Source organism: Aythya ferina, assembly GCF_964211825.1.
Source record: "Aythya ferina genome assembly, chromosome: 25".
In the NCBI taxonomy this organism is placed as follows: domain Eukaryota; kingdom Metazoa; phylum Chordata; class Aves; order Anseriformes; family Anatidae; genus Aythya; species Aythya ferina.
This window is the reverse complement of record NC_140323.1, coordinates 5,923,221-5,939,421: the sequence shown is the minus strand read 5'-3', so window position 1 is coordinate 5,939,421 and position 16,201 is coordinate 5,923,221. Positions and strand designations below refer to the sequence as shown.

The 16,201-nt window shown below is 70.1% G+C and overlaps 3 protein-coding genes across 3 annotated transcripts; 1 reads left to right on the top strand and 2 right to left on the bottom strand.

Annotated features, from left to right (window-relative positions):
- Nucleotides 1–464: 464 nt before the first annotated feature.
- ELAPOR1 (endosome-lysosome associated apoptosis and autophagy regulator 1) lies at nt 465–11,330 on the bottom strand. Its single transcript, XM_084498058.1, has 22 exons — nt 11,147–11,330; nt 8,776–8,896; nt 8,015–8,207; nt 6,996–7,143; nt 6,838–6,918; nt 6,442–6,547; nt 6,224–6,373; nt 5,985–6,073; nt 5,707–5,884; nt 5,473–5,601; nt 5,305–5,395; nt 5,124–5,229; nt 4,918–5,055; nt 4,593–4,847; nt 4,024–4,197; nt 3,315–3,492; nt 3,067–3,163; nt 2,878–2,979; nt 2,131–2,257; nt 1,865–2,043; nt 1,611–1,776; nt 465–1,308 (listed from the first exon to the last, which is right to left on the bottom strand). Exons 1-22 carry the CDS (start codon nt 11,258–11,260, stop codon nt 1,240–1,242), a joined length of 2,991 nt encoding a protein of 996 aa, XP_084354184.1. The 5' UTR covers nt 11,261–11,330; the 3' UTR covers nt 465–1,239.
- A 199-nt stretch (nt 11,331–11,529) lies between these two features.
- Nucleotides 11,530–12,473, top strand: CFAP276 (cilia and flagella associated protein 276). Its single transcript, XM_084497808.1, is given in 4 exon segments — nt 11,530–11,744; nt 11,747–11,764; nt 11,766–11,916; nt 12,094–12,473. Coding segments are annotated over 4 exon segments (330 nt in total). The 5' UTR covers nt 11,530–11,654; the 3' UTR covers nt 12,165–12,473.
- A 400-nt stretch (nt 12,474–12,873) lies between these two features.
- Nucleotides 12,874–15,435, bottom strand: TMEM167B (transmembrane protein 167B). Its single transcript, XM_084497623.1, has 3 exons — nt 15,357–15,435; nt 15,122–15,253; nt 12,874–13,164 (listed from the first exon to the last, which is right to left on the bottom strand). The coding sequence occupies exons 1-3, from the start codon at nt 15,418–15,420 to the stop codon at nt 13,082–13,084; spliced, it is 279 nt and encodes a 92-aa protein (XP_084353749.1). The 5' UTR covers nt 15,421–15,435; the 3' UTR covers nt 12,874–13,081.
- Between the last annotated feature and the right edge of the window lie 766 nt (nt 15,436–16,201).

The window sequence follows — 16,201 nt, the reverse complement described above, 5'->3', positions numbered from 1 at the left end:
GGGAGGAGCCCCGGGGTGGGAGGGGCCCCGGGGGGGCGGGGCCGGGAGCGGTACCGGGGGACGCTGGGGGTGCCCGCAGCCCCCCAGGGAGCCCCAGCGCATCCCGCGGCCCCCCCGTGGGCACCCCCTGGCACCCTGCGGTGTGTCCCGTGGCACCCCAGGGTGCTCCGTGGCACCCCGCGGCACCCCCAATATCCCACGGGCACCTTCCGGCACCCCACAGGACCCGCGTGGGACCCTAAAGGTGTCTCCCATGGCACCCCAAGGTGCTCCATGGCATCCCTTGGCACCCTATAACATCCCCACAGCACCCCATGTCACCATACGGCATCCCCACGGCACCCCAGCTTTCCCCTGCCCCGCTCCCTCCCCACCCCTGGGTGCCAGGCTGGGCCCCCCACCCTGTGTCAGGGCCCCCCCAGCCAGCCCCGCTCCCCCCGCAGCACGGAGTCACCCCACGGGACTCAGAAACGTCGCCTTTATTGCACAGCCGGGACATGCGGGGCCTCCCGGCGCCGCCTAGAAAACGTGGAGATCGCTGTAAAAAGGGGGGGCTGGAGCCGCGGGACCGGGGGGCAGCAGCCGCCCCCCCGGGGACACCCATGGGAGGGACCCAGCAGTGGGGGGAACACTGTGCTGGGGGCTGCCAGCACGGGGGCACCCACTTTGGGGCAGAACCACCCCAATTGGTGCTTCCCGGGGGGGGGCAAGGCAAGGAGAGGGGGAGCGGGGCTGGCACAGGGTCGTGGGACGGCTGGCACGGCATGGCATGAGATGGCATGGCACGGAGCGACATGGCGTGACACGGCGTGACATGGCACAGCGCGGTGTGACACGGTGTGACACGGTGTGACACGGCACAGCCAGCCCCTGCCTGCCTCCCTGCCCCACGCTGTGGCTGCAGAGCACGGGGCACACACGCAGGAGCTCGCACACCCGTGTGCCATGCACACACATCCCCATGCACGCACACACCCCGCAGCCGGGCCCACGTGCACACACACCCACGTGCAAAATCACCTGTGCATGAGCACACGCCTGCCACACACGTGTGCACCCCCACACACATGCAGGGGCTGCTCCCGCTGTTCCTGTGCCCAGGGCCGGGCTGGGTCTCCACCCCCTGCATTTGGCATTTCGTGGCTATTCCCGGGGGGGACAGGGGGGTACAAAAGCGCCCCAGGGCTCCGCGGGTCCGTAAGGCCACGGGGACGGGGGGTGGGGGCGGGCACGGCCCCCTCACAGCTCCAGGTCGGTGCCGCCGGACGACGGCTTCAGCGGGACGGAGTCGAAGCCGTCTGGGGTGCGCTGCGGGGAGCAGGGACACTGAGGCACTGGGACACCCCCACGCCGGGGACACCCCCACGCCAGGGACACCCCATCCCTAGGACACCCCAGGACATCCCCACCCCCATCCCCTGGGACACCCCCATCCCCTGGGATGCCCCTGGTCTTTGTGACACCCCTGTTCTTGTGGCACCCCATCCCCTTGGGCATCCCCATCTTTGTGATGCCCCCAGTCTTCATGACACCCCCGTCCCCTGGGACACCCCCATCCCCATGTGTCTCCTCCACCTGCCCCGTGGCCGTGCCCCCCAGCGGGCGCCCACCTTGGAGGTGAAGGCCTTGATCTTGCCCAGCAGCGACTTCTTGCTGGCGAAGATGAGCTCGTCCTCGGCGTCCTCGCCCTCCATGATGGCACAGCTGTCGGGCGCCGGCAGCTCGCTCTCCTTGGCCGCCGCATTCATCACCAGCTTGGAGTATTTGTACTCCAGCCTGGGGACCCCCGGCCCCCCGTCAGCCCTGGGAGGTGAGGGGGGGACCTCACGTCCTCCTCCTCCACCCCCTGGAAGCCCCCACTCACTTCTGGTTCTTCTTCCAGAAGTAGGCAGCCAGGGCAGCCAGCAGCACGGCCACGCACGTCCCCACCGAGACCCCCACCTTCAGCCAGAAATCGGCGCTGCGGCAGCTGCGGACCCTCGGCGGGGGCAGGCGCTGCCCCCCGCGGCACAGCCGGGGCTCCCGCCACACGTAGGTGGTCCTCTGTGTGTGTGGGGGGGGGACACAAGGGGCTCAGCGGGGCGTCCCCATGTCCCCACAGCCCCCCACGGCCCCGCGGTGCCCCCGTACCTGCAGGCCACCCTGGCAGGCGCCCACGATGGCGCGGAAGTGGCCGGCGGAGCAGCGCGGGCAGCCCTCGGCCGTCGCCCACAGCAGGTGGAAGGTGCAGCCGTCACAGGTGCCCTCGGGGCATTTGCTGGGGACACGGGCATCGAGGACATGGGGGTGGCTGTCCCCAAAGCCGCCCTCCCCAGGGCAGTGCTGTGTCCCCAGCAGTGGCACCCGCCACTACAGCACGGGGGACACGGGGGTGGCTGTCCCCAGAGTGAGGATCCCGAGTGCCACCCTCCCTGTGGCACTGCGGTGTGTGGGGACAGGAGCTGGGGGGCATCGGGGGAGGGATTTAGCACTGGAACCTCCCCGGCAGTGTGGGGCTGTGAGGATGCTCCTGTGTCCCCAGCCACCCCAGTCCCCAGTGGTGGCACAGCATGGAGGGACAAGAGGGGGGCTGTCCCCGAAGCCAAGGACCTGAGGCTGCCCCCCTTCCTCTGGCACTGCGGTGTGTGAGGACAGGAGGAGCTGGGGGGCTGCGAGGATGCTCCTGCCCCCAGCCCGGTCCCCAGCTGTGGCACCCACCCGGGCACGGTGGGATACACACACAGGGTATGGGGGTGGCAGCTCCCACAGCGAAGTCCCCAAGGACACCACCCTCCCTGTGCACAAGGACCACAGTGTGTGGGGACACCTGGGGGGCAGAATTTAGGGCTGGCTCCCCCCTTCCATGCTGCCACCTGTGTCCCCAGCGGTGTCACCCACCTGGGCACAGCCAGGCTGCCGGTGCCTGGCTGCAGCGGGTCGCAGCGCAGGCGGATGGTGGTGGCCCGGCCCCCGCTGCATGACTGCGTCACCTCACTGGACCTGTGGTGGCACCGGGGGGTGGAGGGTCAGCAAGGCCCCTGGTCCCCCTCCCACACTCCTGGGGGCTTGGCCCCCTCCCGACCCCACCTGTAGAAGAAGATGATGTCGGGCAGCTCGGGGTTGGCAGGGGGGAAGAGCTCGGGGGGCGCGGTGATGCCGTCCAGCGTGGGGCTCGTGGTGACACCTGTGATGGCAGCAGGGTGACGCTGCGTCCCTGGTGCCAGGGGTCCCAGCACCCGTGGGTGCCAAGAGCGCCTGCAGGTGCTGAGCGTGCCTGGAGGCTCGCCAGGGGCTGGGGCGAGGATCAAGGAGAAAAGGGGGCTCTATCCGCTCACCCACGACGCGGTCAGCCAGGCTGACGGGCTGCGAGGACACCACCGCCCGGTAGCCCACCACGTCGGAGGGCACCACGATGGCCTGGCACACGTGGGACGTCACCACCCGGCCCGCGCTCCCCTCATCCGGCAGCCGCGCGTCCGTCACGTTGTCCGTGCACGAGGCCACCTTCCTGCCCTGCCGGCGGGGTGGGCGTGTGACACGTGGCGGGGGCACCGCGTGTGCATGTGCGGGCAGGGCTGTGTGTGCGTGTGTGTGTGCGCGCATGCACGTTTGGGGTGTGCATTTGCATGACCACGTGCATGTGTGAACGTGCATGCCCATGTGTATGCATGTTGCCCTGACTTTGTGCAAGTGAACACGAGCATTTGCACAAGTGTGCTCATGTCCACATGCAGGACACACTCACTGTGAGCGTGTGCTTGCATGACCGTGCGTTTACACACACGTGTTTGCACAACCACGTGCCTGTGGCCATGTGCGTGCAGGTGTGCTTGCATGCCTGAACGTGAGCACAATTGCATGACTACGCATGTGTTTGCACAGCCGTGCACGTGGCTTTGCACGTGTTTGTACAGCTGTGCACACACATGGTGCACACAACTGCCCGCACACATCTGCACGACCCCACGCACCCACGTGGCTACACGCCCGCGTGTCCCCCCCCGCCCCGTGCCCACGCCCGCACGCCTCCAGCGCCGCACTCACGCGGTTGCCGCAGAGGCTGATGTTGAAGTGGTGGAAGTACTTGAGGCCCTTGGAGGTGAAGCTGGGGCCGCTGGCGAACGCCGTGCTGGTGGCCAGCGCCGAGAAGTCGTAGTGCAGCGTGCGGCCCGGCAGCGCCAGCGAGAAGCTGCAGTTGTTGTAGCAGAGGGAGCGGACCTGGCCGGGGGGGGCACTCAGGGACCGCTGGGGGGGGCTGGGGTCACCCAGCCGGGGTCCCATCGTGCCACCAAGATGCGATGGCCAGAGGGGCTGGTGTCACCCACTTGGGGACGTCCAGGGAGGGTAACAGCCCTGCAGGGCTGGGTACTGCCAGCTACTGGAGCTATTGGGGGCAGAATGGAGAGGGGATGGTGCCCCCCCTTGGGGACCTAGGAGATGGTGCACCAGGCACCAGGGGCTGGTGTCAACCACTAGGGGCTGGTGCCACCCCCTCGGGGATGGCCAGAGGCTGGCGCCCCCCTTCGGTGCCCAGAGCATGGCCCATCTGGGATGCCTGGGGTCTGGTGTCACCCCTGGGGATGCCACCCTTGGGGACAGGTGGGGACAGTCACCTGGTTGCTGTGGGTGCCTGGGCCGCAGGGCTGGCAGGTGGGGGTGCTGCCGGGAGGGTGCCCCTGCAGGTAGGTGCCGGGGGGACAGGGCTGGCAGGCACCGGTGGCGTGATCCAGGGCATGCCCGGGGGGGCAGGGGGCGCAGGCCCCCCCTGGCTCGGGGGCGCAGCGTCGGCAGAAGGAGGCCACCCCGCCCAGCACGTTGGTGATGTTGACGGAGTAGAGCTTGGCCACGTCGCTGGTGTACCGCCGGCCCTGGCACCAGGAGCAGCCGTCAGCATCACCCAAAGGGACACCGCCGGCCCCGTCCCTGTCCCCAGCTCACCGCCTCGTGGTAGGGCGTGCGCTGGAACGCCCAGGTGAAGCTCATGGTGGCGTTCTTCTCCACCACGTAGGTGTACGACTGCTTCCCCTTGGGCCCCGTCCACGTCTCCACTGGCGTGTTGGTGCGGGAATTGACACCCTGCGGGGACACAGGGGGACGTGGGACACCCCGCGGCCTGGGCCCACCACCCCACCGCCACCACTCACCACCATGAAGTAGAGCTCACAGCTGACGCTGCACATGGTCTCAAACACAAAGGTGATCCTGGCCACCTCCTTGCTGTCCCCATCCTCCAGCGCCGGCTGCGGGGGACTGGGGACGCAGGCGACAGTGAGGACCACTGGCCACCCCACGGCAGTGCCACCATCCCTGTGGGGACATGCTCACCTGAAGCCAGGCACCACCAGTGTGAGGATCATGAAGTCGTTGTCGGAGGCTCCTGCTGCCGTGTAGATGTAGTCCCCAGCCACCTCCCAGCCTGCAAGGACGAGGTGACGACTCGGCGAGGTTCCCTGCTGCCCGTGGGGACGGGGAGGGGACGGCGCCCACCAGTACCTGCCATCCCCTTGTACTCGAAGTTGATGCCGCTGAGCACGGTGGTCTCCATGTTGGGGGGCAGCACGTTCCACCACTTGTACTCCAGCCCCAGCACTGGCTCGGTGCCGGCCGGGCAGCGGACGCAGCCTGGGGACACCGGGGACAGCCCTGCAGGGGGGCAGCACCCACAGCCCCCCCCGAGGTGTGAGGGTGCCCGGACACCACACGGGACGGCCCCGGGGACCTCCTTACCTGAGCCGTTGGAGTAGGAGCCGTAGGGACAGGGCTCGCAGGCGCTGCTGTTGCTTTTGAAGAAACCAGGGTTGCAGGGGGGGCACTTGGTTTTCACCCCCGAGGGGGGCAGCTGGGCTGCCTGCGGCAGCTCCTCGTTGCAGATTTTCGGCTCTGCCCACTTGAACATGAGCTGGGTCTGGGCAGGCAGGGGCACAGGGTGAGCTGGCACCGGGAGGGCGTGGGGACAGCACGCGGGGACCCTAGGGACCAGGGCAGGGGGGGCGGTGGGGCTGTACCTCCCCGTTGGCATCGCAAGCTGTGTGCGTGTAGAAGTAATCCTTGTCCGTGCAGGGCGGCCGCACCTTGCAGGACGCGGAGCCTTGCTCTGCCGGGCGGTGACAGTGGTGAGGTCCCCAGGGGGCACCCCGGGATGTCCTCCATGTCCCCGCGGGGACATCCCTCGGAGCATCCCCCTGCTATCCCCGAGCATCCCGGGGCTGCAGGGGCAGCGGGGACGGGGACACGCGGCTCTCACCCGCGTAGGTGGCCGGCTCGCAGGGCTGGCAGGCGGTGGCGCCTTTGCTGGAGAAGGTGTTGGCGGGGCAGAGCTGGCAGAAGGAGGAGCCGGCGGCGGCGGCGTAGGTGCCAGGTTTGCAGGGAAAGCACTCGGAGGTGTAGGCGACTCCTGGCAGCAGGAAGGTGCTCAGGGTGGGGTGGGGCACAGTGGGAGCCCCCCACCCTGTGCCCACCTACCTGTGATCCCGATGTTCCTCACCAGCACGGGCTTGGGGACCTTGGACCACACGGAGAAAGCCGTGGTCCTCCAGTAGAGCACGTTGTTGCCGCGGCTCAGCTCCACCTGGGGGGGAGCGGGGGGATCCCAGTGATCGGGGAGGGGCTGGAACCCACAGGGGGTCACGGCACCCACCCGTCTGCCTCCGCCGACCCTCCCCTTTGTGCCCTCAGAGAGCACCTCCCTGTGCTGGGGTGACAAGGGACCTGTGAGAGGTGACAAATGACCCCAGGGGGGCTGTGGCGAGGGACCCTTCGGGGGGGCTGTGACAAGGACCCTGGGTGGGAGCCCTGTGAGGCTTCCCCAAGGGGCTGTGCCGTGGATCCCCCTGTGCCACCTCCATCCCCCTCGCTCACGCTGTGGAACTCCCAGCCCTTCTCCGTGGTCCGCATCCAGCGCGACTCCTCCACCGTGGGCTGGCACTGGTCGTTCTGCACCTGCGGGGACAGGGACGGCGTCATGAGGGGGACACCCCCTGTGAACCCAGGACCCCTGCCCTGCACCCCGCACCCACAAAGAACTCGAAGACGATGCTGCTGTCGGGGTAGATGTACTCGAAGGAGACAGTGCCCGACTGCTTCAGGTTGACGGCGTACATGAGGGTGGCCGTGCACTCGTCCGTGTTGGAGGCGATGTAGTCACCCAGTGGCACCCACGTCGACCTGGGGCAGGTGACACAGAGCAGCACGGGGTGACACGGGCTCTGTCCCCAGGGCATCTCGAGGTCTGAACCTTGCCGTGGCCAGGATGCTGGGAAAAGGGCAGTGGGGACAGGTGACAGCCCTGGGAGGCCCACGGGAGCAAAACGTGACCCAGGGCACAGCACATGAAAGCACAGGGATGGAAGAGCACAAGGTGCTGCTGCTGCACCTGCAGGGTGCTGAGGAGGCAAGGAGTTTAGGGGTGTGCTAAAGGGCTGGGGGAAATCCAGTGCGGGGTAGCTCCGGATGCTGGGAAGAACCCAGGGGACGTCACAGCGTGGTGACAAGGGGACGTCCCCCTGCCAGCCCGCCCCTGGTGCTGCCTCAGCCAAGTGGGCTGAGACGCGGGTGGGCTGCGGGAGGGGGATCCTGCAGCACCGGGACCGCGGGTGAATAATTAAAGGCTGCTGGAAGTAGGTTACATTTGCAAGCTGCATCGACGCTGCGGCGCGTGGCAGGCGCAGGCTGCTGGCACGGCGGGCGGCGGGGCTCGACGGCTGCTGCCGGCACTGATCAAAGGCCCGCGGTGGAAAACAAAGGCACCGCTCGTGCGGCAGCAGCGGGGAGGGCCCCAGACAGCAGCTCCCTCCGTGACGGGGGCTGTGGACGGGTCCTGCCATGGGGCTGCAGCCAGGACAGGGTGGGACGAGGCTGCTGGGATGTCCCCTCCTTGTGGCTGGGCTGCTTCAGGGCTGCCAGGGATGGGCAAGGAGGGAGCAGGGGGGCAATTTTCCATGCATGGACGTGTCCCGAGCATGCTGCAGCCCCCGGGTGTCGGTACCCGGGCAACAGCCGGGCAGGAAGCCCCCAGAACACGGCCGGGGCCACTCACGCCGTGCAGTTCTCCACCGTGTCACCGAAGCTGTCGTCGACCTCCAGGTTGGTGGCGACGTTGGCGAAGCCGTGGGGCACCTCGTCCCACTCGTCGAAGCGCACGCCAGTGCCCAGCGAGTAGGTGCCCTCGGCACAGGGCTTGCACGACTGCGCCTTCATGTCGAGGAACTCACCTGCCTTGCAGGAGAAAGCTGCCCGCGTGCAGGGGGGGCATCAGCGTCACCACTGCCCCCTCCCACCGGTGCTGCTTTGGCTTCACTGCCCCCAGCTCTGCTTTCCCAGCTGGACCCCCCCCCCAGCCCTGTCCTGAGCATCCTGCACAGCCCCCAGCAGGAGGGAGAGCAGCCCTGGATGGGTGACTTTGGCCGTGCCACTGCCTTACAACGCAGCACGTGGCAGCTGGGAAGGGACCCCGGGACGAAACGAGGTGCGGGCCAGGCACAGCCCCCAACCCACCCTCTTCAGAGGGGCTTCTGTCTGCCCCACGGCATCCCAGGGACGGCCCCGCTGTAGCCATCCGTGTGCCGCACCAACAACTCCGTTAATGAGTGTTTATTGCTAAGGAGCAGCTGGATCCTGCCGGCGCCTTTGAAGGCACCGCGTTGCCACCAGGCTTCTGAGAAGCCGCGTTTCGGCTTGCAGCTGCTCCTCGGGAGGAAGGCTCAGCCTTGTCCCCCCCGCCCCTCCCCTTTCTGCTCCACTTTTACACCCCTGCTGATCATCCAAAGCCCCCCTACCGCTCCTGCACCCCAACCTTACAGCACTCAGTGCCCTTGACGGGGTCCGGCAGCCCGGTGCAGAGTCCCGGCGTGTGCGGCACAGCCACCCTCCACCGCGACCCCGCGCTGTCGCACGCCGTGTACTCGTAGTGGTACTCAGACTGGAAGAGAGAACGCACAGGAGAGCTGGGACCCCATGGGGCCGGATCACCCCCCCATGTGCCCACCCTGTTGCTCTGAACATTTCATTTCAGCTGCTGCAACGCCTCAAGCGCGCTGGCTCGAGCAGCTCAACCATGCCGGATTCTAGGGACCATGCACATGGCGGGCAAGGATGCTGGGGACAGGGTTAGGCAGGACGACATCCCCCAGCCCTGACGTCTTCCCCACAGGGTGCCAAACCCCCAGAGGGCTGTGGGGACAACCAGGCCACACACCTGTCCCCCGGCTGTCCCCAGGGGACGAGCCATCCCCAGCACAGCGAAGGCACCCGGCGCTGCCAGCCCCTCTGTGGGCAGCCACGGCACCAGCACCGCTCCGGTGCGGGGACAAGGGACAGCTGGTGCCATCACCGTGCCACCTCTGCAGCAGAGACCCCAAGGGCTGGGGGACCCCTGGCCCTGCTCCGGAGGCAGCCAGGCCCTGTTTGCCTTGGCGTGGCCGCGGCACGCGTTGCTCATTAAACACGCTGCCGGATGCACCGTCCTGCTCAGGAGCCGCCCAGGCTGCAGCCAGGCACTGGGAGAGTGCACAGGGACAGGGGCACGGGGAGGGGGGGGGACGGGTTGGTAGCACCCCCTGGGTGGATGCATGGGGCTGCTGAAGCGCAGAGCAGCCGGCTGCATCCTCCCCGTTAGGAAATAAGCCGCCAGCTGCCTCCCAACCGGGACTTGCTCAAGGCCGGGAGGAGGCGACGCTGGAGGCAGGCGGCACATTCAGTCCCCGAGGCCAGGTCTGGCCGCCCGGTGCTCACCGTGCCCACGGGCAGCTGGCGGGGGCGAGGCAGCGGCACCGCAACCCCCCCGGCCCCTCCAGAGCACGAAGCTGCAGCTCAGTGCCGGCAGCAGACGCGGGAGCGTGGCAGGTTTGTGCGAAAACAAAGCTTTGATGTTTCCTACCAGCACGAGGCAGCGATGGGGGGACGCAGAGGCGCTGGCAGCCCCCCAGATTGGGCATAGAGGAGGTGTCTGTGGTGCTGCAGGGGCCGGTTCTTGGGGACACGGGGGTCCCTATGGCCACGGGCAGGATGGGGGCACCCTCACACCGCTCTGGGCAGCCCAGAGCAGAGAGCAAGCCCTGAGCATCCAATGTCACAAGTGCTCGAGGCTCTCTGGGGCTTGCACCTCGGTGTTTTCCTCTCCCCAAACTTTGCAACCCCCCCCCCCCCAGTCTCAGCGCATGGCTGGCAGCGTGAAGCTGTCAACAGCAGCGAGTCGCTCGCCTTCACCCGCTGTGTGCTCATTAAAGCCAACTCCATCGACCCAACTCAGCCCCGGGGCGGCTGTTCGGGGCTGAGGACCCCAGGTGCTGCCACGAGCCCTTCCTAGCGAGCGATGCCCAACCAGCAGGGACAGGCAAGGGGACAAGGGACAGGGGCGAGGGCAGAACCTCGCTGGGAGCAGCCCCCCCGGTGCCAGCATCGGCTGCAGCCCATTGTTTCCAGCTCTGGGCCGTGGAACAAAAAAAAAAAAAAATTGGATCACAGCAAAAAAGAATGGCCCAGATGAAAAGCAGCCGCTGGAGCAGGGGGGGGGGGGCAGCGGGGAGCACATGGGGCAGGGAGCCCCCCCCAGCAGGTGCCCTGAGCTGCTGGGTCGAAAGGCAAAGAGCTGCCAGGCGGGGAGGGAGATGTGGAGGCGGCGAAGGACGGCACTGGTGGGGCTGGAGCTGGGGGCAGCTGGGGGCAGCTGAATGCCCCCCCCAGACTGTCCCTGTGCCCGGCACCTCCCCGAGCTCACCTGTGCAGGACGCTTTGTGCCGGCCGGACCCGAGATAAGAGCCGTGCCGTGACCGCGTGCCGGCCTGGCAAAGGCGCACGGGCGAGGGGACGCGTGCCCTGCTGCCACCGACACCACGGGGCAGGGCTGGGGACCCCGCTGGTATCCCTCCGGGGGGGCAGCGATGGGGGCACCGGGCTGCGACGGGGCGAGCCCCAGAGCCCCCCCAGCAGCGGAGCCCCAGCCGGGCCCCGTCCCCGAGGTCCCCGCCGCTGTCACCCGTTAACCCCCGCTCCTCCCGGCTGACAGCCGACAGCGGCCCGGAGCCGCCCGGTCCCGGTCCCGCACCGGGGGCCGCTCAGCCCCGGTCCCGCGTGGGACACGGCGACAGCCCCCCACCGGGCCGGGGGCGGCGCGGAGCCCCCCGCGCCCTTCCCGTTACGGCCCCCCCAGCCCCCCCCCTCCCGCCGGTACCTCCTTGCAGACGTGCAGCCGCTCCCCGGCGCGGCCCGGCGGCACGGCGGCGGCGGCCACGCACAGCGCCAGCAGCAGCCGCCGGGCCCCGGCCCCGGCCCCGGTCCCGGCCATGGCGCAGCGGCGGCGGCGGCAGCGCTCGGCCCCGTGCGGGCACCGGCCCCGCGGCCCCGCCCCCCGCCAACGGCCCCGCGCGCGCACCTGCCGCCACCTGCACCGCCCCCGCCCCGCCCCCGGCACCGGGCACCGGCACCGGGCCTCGTCCCCCGGGGCATCGCCGCCCACCACCCCCGGGGGCGGCACCGGCACCGGGCGTCGTCGCCCCTCGGGAGCCCGGTGCCGGGCATCACCCCCCGTGCCCCGTCCCTCCCGGTGTCCCCGTGTCACGGCGAAGCATCCCCGCCGTGTGCCCCCCCCCCCCTTCCCTCCACGCACCGGGCAACCCCGGTGACGGCCCCGCCCTCGCAGCCGTTACCGGGCAACAGCCGCGGCCAGCACCGGCCCCGCCATGGAAGGCGGTGGCGCCGCGTCCCCGCCGGGCCCCCCCCGGCCCTGGAGCCGCCTCCACGCCACGGCCGCGCGGTGCACCCGGGACCACGGGTGAGTGCCCGCTGCGTGCCCCCCGCTGCCGCCCCCCGGCCCCGGTGCGGCGGCTGAGCCCCTGTCCCGGTGCAGGGCCCCCCGGCAGCCGGAGCAGCCCCCGGAGCCCTCCCCGCGGTGCTGGGTGAGCCCCAAGAAGGAGTCGGTGCACAGCATCCAGGGGGGCATCGGTACGGGGGGCACCGGGACGGGGCGGGGGCTACCGGGACGGGGCGGTTGCGGGGTGGGGGGTGTGACCCGGCTGCCGGGGGTGCCGCGGTGCCCCCGGCCCGGTTGCGGGGACGCAGGGGGGGGGTCCGTGGGGGCGGTCCCGGTGCCGCCGCCACCCTCGGCGTGTCGCCCCGCAGAGTGCCCGCACAGCGCGGCCACCAACAGCGGCTACTCGCGCAAGGCGGACGGCGGCTTCTTCTCCCCGTAGCGCCGCAATAAAGGCCCGGTGCGGCGCGGTGCCGGCGGGCGGATCAGAATCGCGGCGCGCTCAGGGGCCGGCCGCGGGGCCGGGCCTCGCCTATCTGATCGACTCATCCCGCCCGCCCGCCGCACAGCGCCCGGGGGCTTCGCGGCGCGGCTCTTCTCATCTCGGCCGGGGGCCGATCAAATAAGATCAACGTGTAGGCGGCGGCACGCGCAAAGCCCACGCGCACACACACACACACACACACTCACGCCCCCCCCCACCCACGCACACGCAGCCCCCACCCGCACACGCCCGCGCTGCCGCCGCTCTGCGTGCGGCCCCGCCCCTCCCCGCCCTTTTATAACCTCCGCCCCGCGCGGGGCACGCCGGGTAGCGGGCAGGCCCCGCCCCGCTGCCGCACGCCTCCTGGCGGCGGGAGGACCGCTGAGCCCCGCCCCCGCCCCATGCCCCGCCCTTACCTCGGAGCCCCGCCCACCACGAGCCGCGCCCCCCGCACATCCCATGCACGGAGCCCCGCCCCCTCCCACGGAAACCCCGCCCTCCCCTGCCTGAGCCCCGCCCCCTCCCCACAGAGCCCTGCCCGTTTCGCAGAGCCCCTCCGGCTGAGCCCCGCCCCCTCCCACGAAGCCCCGCCCACACCACGCGAGCCCCCGCCCATTTCCCCGTAGCCCCGCCCCTCCCCGAGGCCCCGCCCAGTCAGGTCCCTGCGTGCAGCTCGCTGCTTTATTGGCCGGGCCCCGCCGCACCGGGAGCCCCCCGCGCCCCCCCGCGCCCCCCCCGGCCCCGCGGGTCCCCCCCGGCCGTGGGGAGGGGCCGGCGGCACCGGGGGCTGCGTCCTGCCCGGGAGGGGGCCGAGCCCCCGGGCCGCTGGCGGCGGAGCAGCGGCACCAGCACCGGGACGGGGGGCGCGGGGGGCTTCACTTGAGGGCCAGGACGTAGAACGCCATCAGGACGCAGGACACCGACACGAAGGCGTGCAGCCGGGTGCCGATCACGGCAGCTGTGGGGGGGGAGAGATGGGCACGACCCCCACGGCCCCACCCCGATGCCCCCGTCCCCACCCCGTGCCCCCAGCCCAGCCCCGTTGCCCCCCTCCACCCAGCCCCACACGTTCCCGTCGGGACCCCAACGCCACCGTCCCGAGCCCACGGAGCAGCCCCCCAGCACCCCCCCTGTGCCCTGTGTCCCCAACCCAGCCCCCAGCCCCACCGCACCCACCCGTGTTCCTGGCCGGGAACCCCGTGCCCCCAAACCCAGCCCCCAGTGTCCCCATCCCGGCCACCACACCCCAGTCCCAGACCCCAGTGCCACTACCCCCACCCTGTGCCCACAGCCCAGCCCGCAGTGCCCCCATCCTGGAGCCCCACATCCCCATCCCAGCCCCATGCCCCTGTCCCAGGCCCTGTGTCCCCATCCCACACCCCAACACCGCCACTTCCATCCCGCACCCACAGCCCAGCTCCCCGTGTCCCCATCCCGGGACCTCCCATCCCATATCCCTGCCGCAGCCCCATGTGCCCCTCCTGGTCTCACGTCCCCACTGCAGCCCCACGCCCCCAGCACCCTATCCCCACATCCCCATTGCTGCCCCATCCCCCCTGCAGCCCCACATCCCCATGCCATGCCCCCAGCCCCACGTCCTCATCCCACAGCCCCGTGTCAGAACCCCACGTCCCCAGACATCCCCCCTGCAGCCCCGTGTCCCCATCCCATGCCCCCAGCCCTCTGTCCCCATCCTGGAGCCCCATTTTCCCTATCACATGTCCCCAACCCATGTCCACATCCCAGAGCCCCGTGTCCCCATGTCCCCATTGCTGCCCCGTGTCCCCATATCAGAACCCCACATCCCCAGATGTCCCCGTTCCAGCCCCACACCCCCACATCCCCCCTCCAACCCTGTGTCCCCATCCTATGCCCCCAGCCCCATGCCCCCTATCCCAGAGCCCCATGCCCACAGTCCCGTGTCCCCATCCCAGAGCCCCTTGTCCCCTATCCCATGTCCCTTATCCCATGTCCCCATCTCAGAGCCCCACGTCCCCATATCCCCATTATCCCCGTGCAGCCTCACGTGCCCACTACAGCCCCACGTGCCCACTACAGCCCCACATCCCCATCCCATGTCCCTATCCCAGAGCCCCGTGTTCCCCATCCCCAACCCCATGCCCCCAGCCCTGTGTCCCCATTCTGGAGCCCCACATCGTCCCCATGTCCCCACTGCAGCCCCATCTCCCCATCAGAGCCCCACGTCCCCAGATGTCCCCATGCCAGCCCCACACCCCCACATGCCCCCTGCAGCCCCTTGCCCCATCCCGGAGCCCAGGTTCCAGCCTCCCCATCCCAAAGCCTCATGTCCCCAACCCCTGTCCCTTGTCCCACATCCCCATCCCAGAGCCCCATGTCCCCAGGTGTCCCCGTCCCAGCCCCACGCCCCCCCTGCAGCCCCATGTCCCCATCCTGGAGCCCCTGGTCCCCTATCCCACATCCCCAACCCACATCCACATCCTGGAGCCCCACGTCCCCATGTCAGAACCCCACGTCCCCAAATACCTGCCCTGCAGCCCCGTGTCCCCATTCCATGCCCCCAGCCCCATGTCCCGATCCCGGAGCCCCGTGTCCCCATCTCCCAACCTCATGTCCCCAGCTGTCCCTGTGCCAGCCCTGTGTCCCCAACTGCTGTCCCCATCCTGGAGCCCCCTGTCCCCATGTCAAAACCCCACAGCCCCAAATGTTCCCCCTGCATCCCCATGTCCCCATCCCACGCCCCCAGCCCCCTGCCCCCCCCCATAGCCCCCCGGCCCCATATCAGAGCCCCACACCCCCAAACGCCCCCCCTGCAGCCCCGTGTCCCCATCCTGGAGCCCCACGTCCCCCGTGCCACGTCCCCAACCCGCGTCCCCGTCCCAGCTCCCCGTCCCAGGTCCCCACCCCCCCGGTGTCCCGGCCCCGTCCCCCCCTACCCTTGTAGCAGACCCCGCCGAGCCCCCTCCTCTCTCCGTGCAGCCAGGCGCGGAGCCGCGGCACCTTCCGCAGGTAGGCGCAGGTGCACACCAGGAGCAGCCCGAACACCAGCAGCCCGTCCAGCGAGTACACTGCGGGGCACGGCTGCGTCCCGGCACCGCCACCGCCACCGGGCACCGGGCACGGAGCCCCCCCCCCCCGCTCTCCCGCCGCCCCCCCCCCCCCCCCGCTCACCGTTGGTCATGGCGGCCCCGGGGCCCTGCCTCAGCGCCGCCCCGGCCCCGAGCGCTCTGCGCATGCGCGCGGCCGACGCCCCGCCGGGAGCGAGCGGCGCGGCCCCGCGGCTCCACCGAGCGTCGGGAGCGCGCGCTGCGCCCCCCCCATCTCCTTCACGGTCACCCCCCCACACACACACACACACACGGGGGGGGGGGCTCCAGCCCCATGAGGCCTCCCCGGGACGGCCCCCGGGGACAGGACGGGCCCCGGCGGGCGGCCCCGGTACCGAGCCCAGCGCTGCGAGAGCGGCCGGGACCCTGCGAGCCCGAGCAGCGGCTGCAGAAACGGCTCCGGGGCGCAGGGGAGGGCCCTGCTGGCCGCTGACCCCCGTCTGTTCGCCCAGCACTACGTGTCTGCACCCCGTCCTGCATGCACACTGCCTTCCTGCATCCGTCCGTCCATCCATCCGTCTGCCTGTCCATCCATCTGTCCATCTGCCTGGCCATCCACCCATCCATCCATCCTTTCATCCATCCACACACCCATCCATCCATCCATCTGTCCGTCCGTCCATCCATCCATCCACCCACCCACACACACATCCACCCATCTGTCCATCCATCCACCCATTCACCCTTCCCTTCCCTTCCCTTCCCTTCCCTTCCCTTCCCTTCCCTTCCCTTCCCTTCCCTTCCCTTCCCTTCCCTTCCCTTCCCTTCCCTTCCCTTCCCTTCCCTTCCCTTCCCTTCCCTTCCCTTCCCTTCCCTTCCCTTCCCTTCCCTTCCCTTCCCTTCCCTTCCCTTCCCTTCCCTTCCCTTCCCTCCCCCTCCCTCCATCCCCCCCCCCCCCCCCTTTCCTTC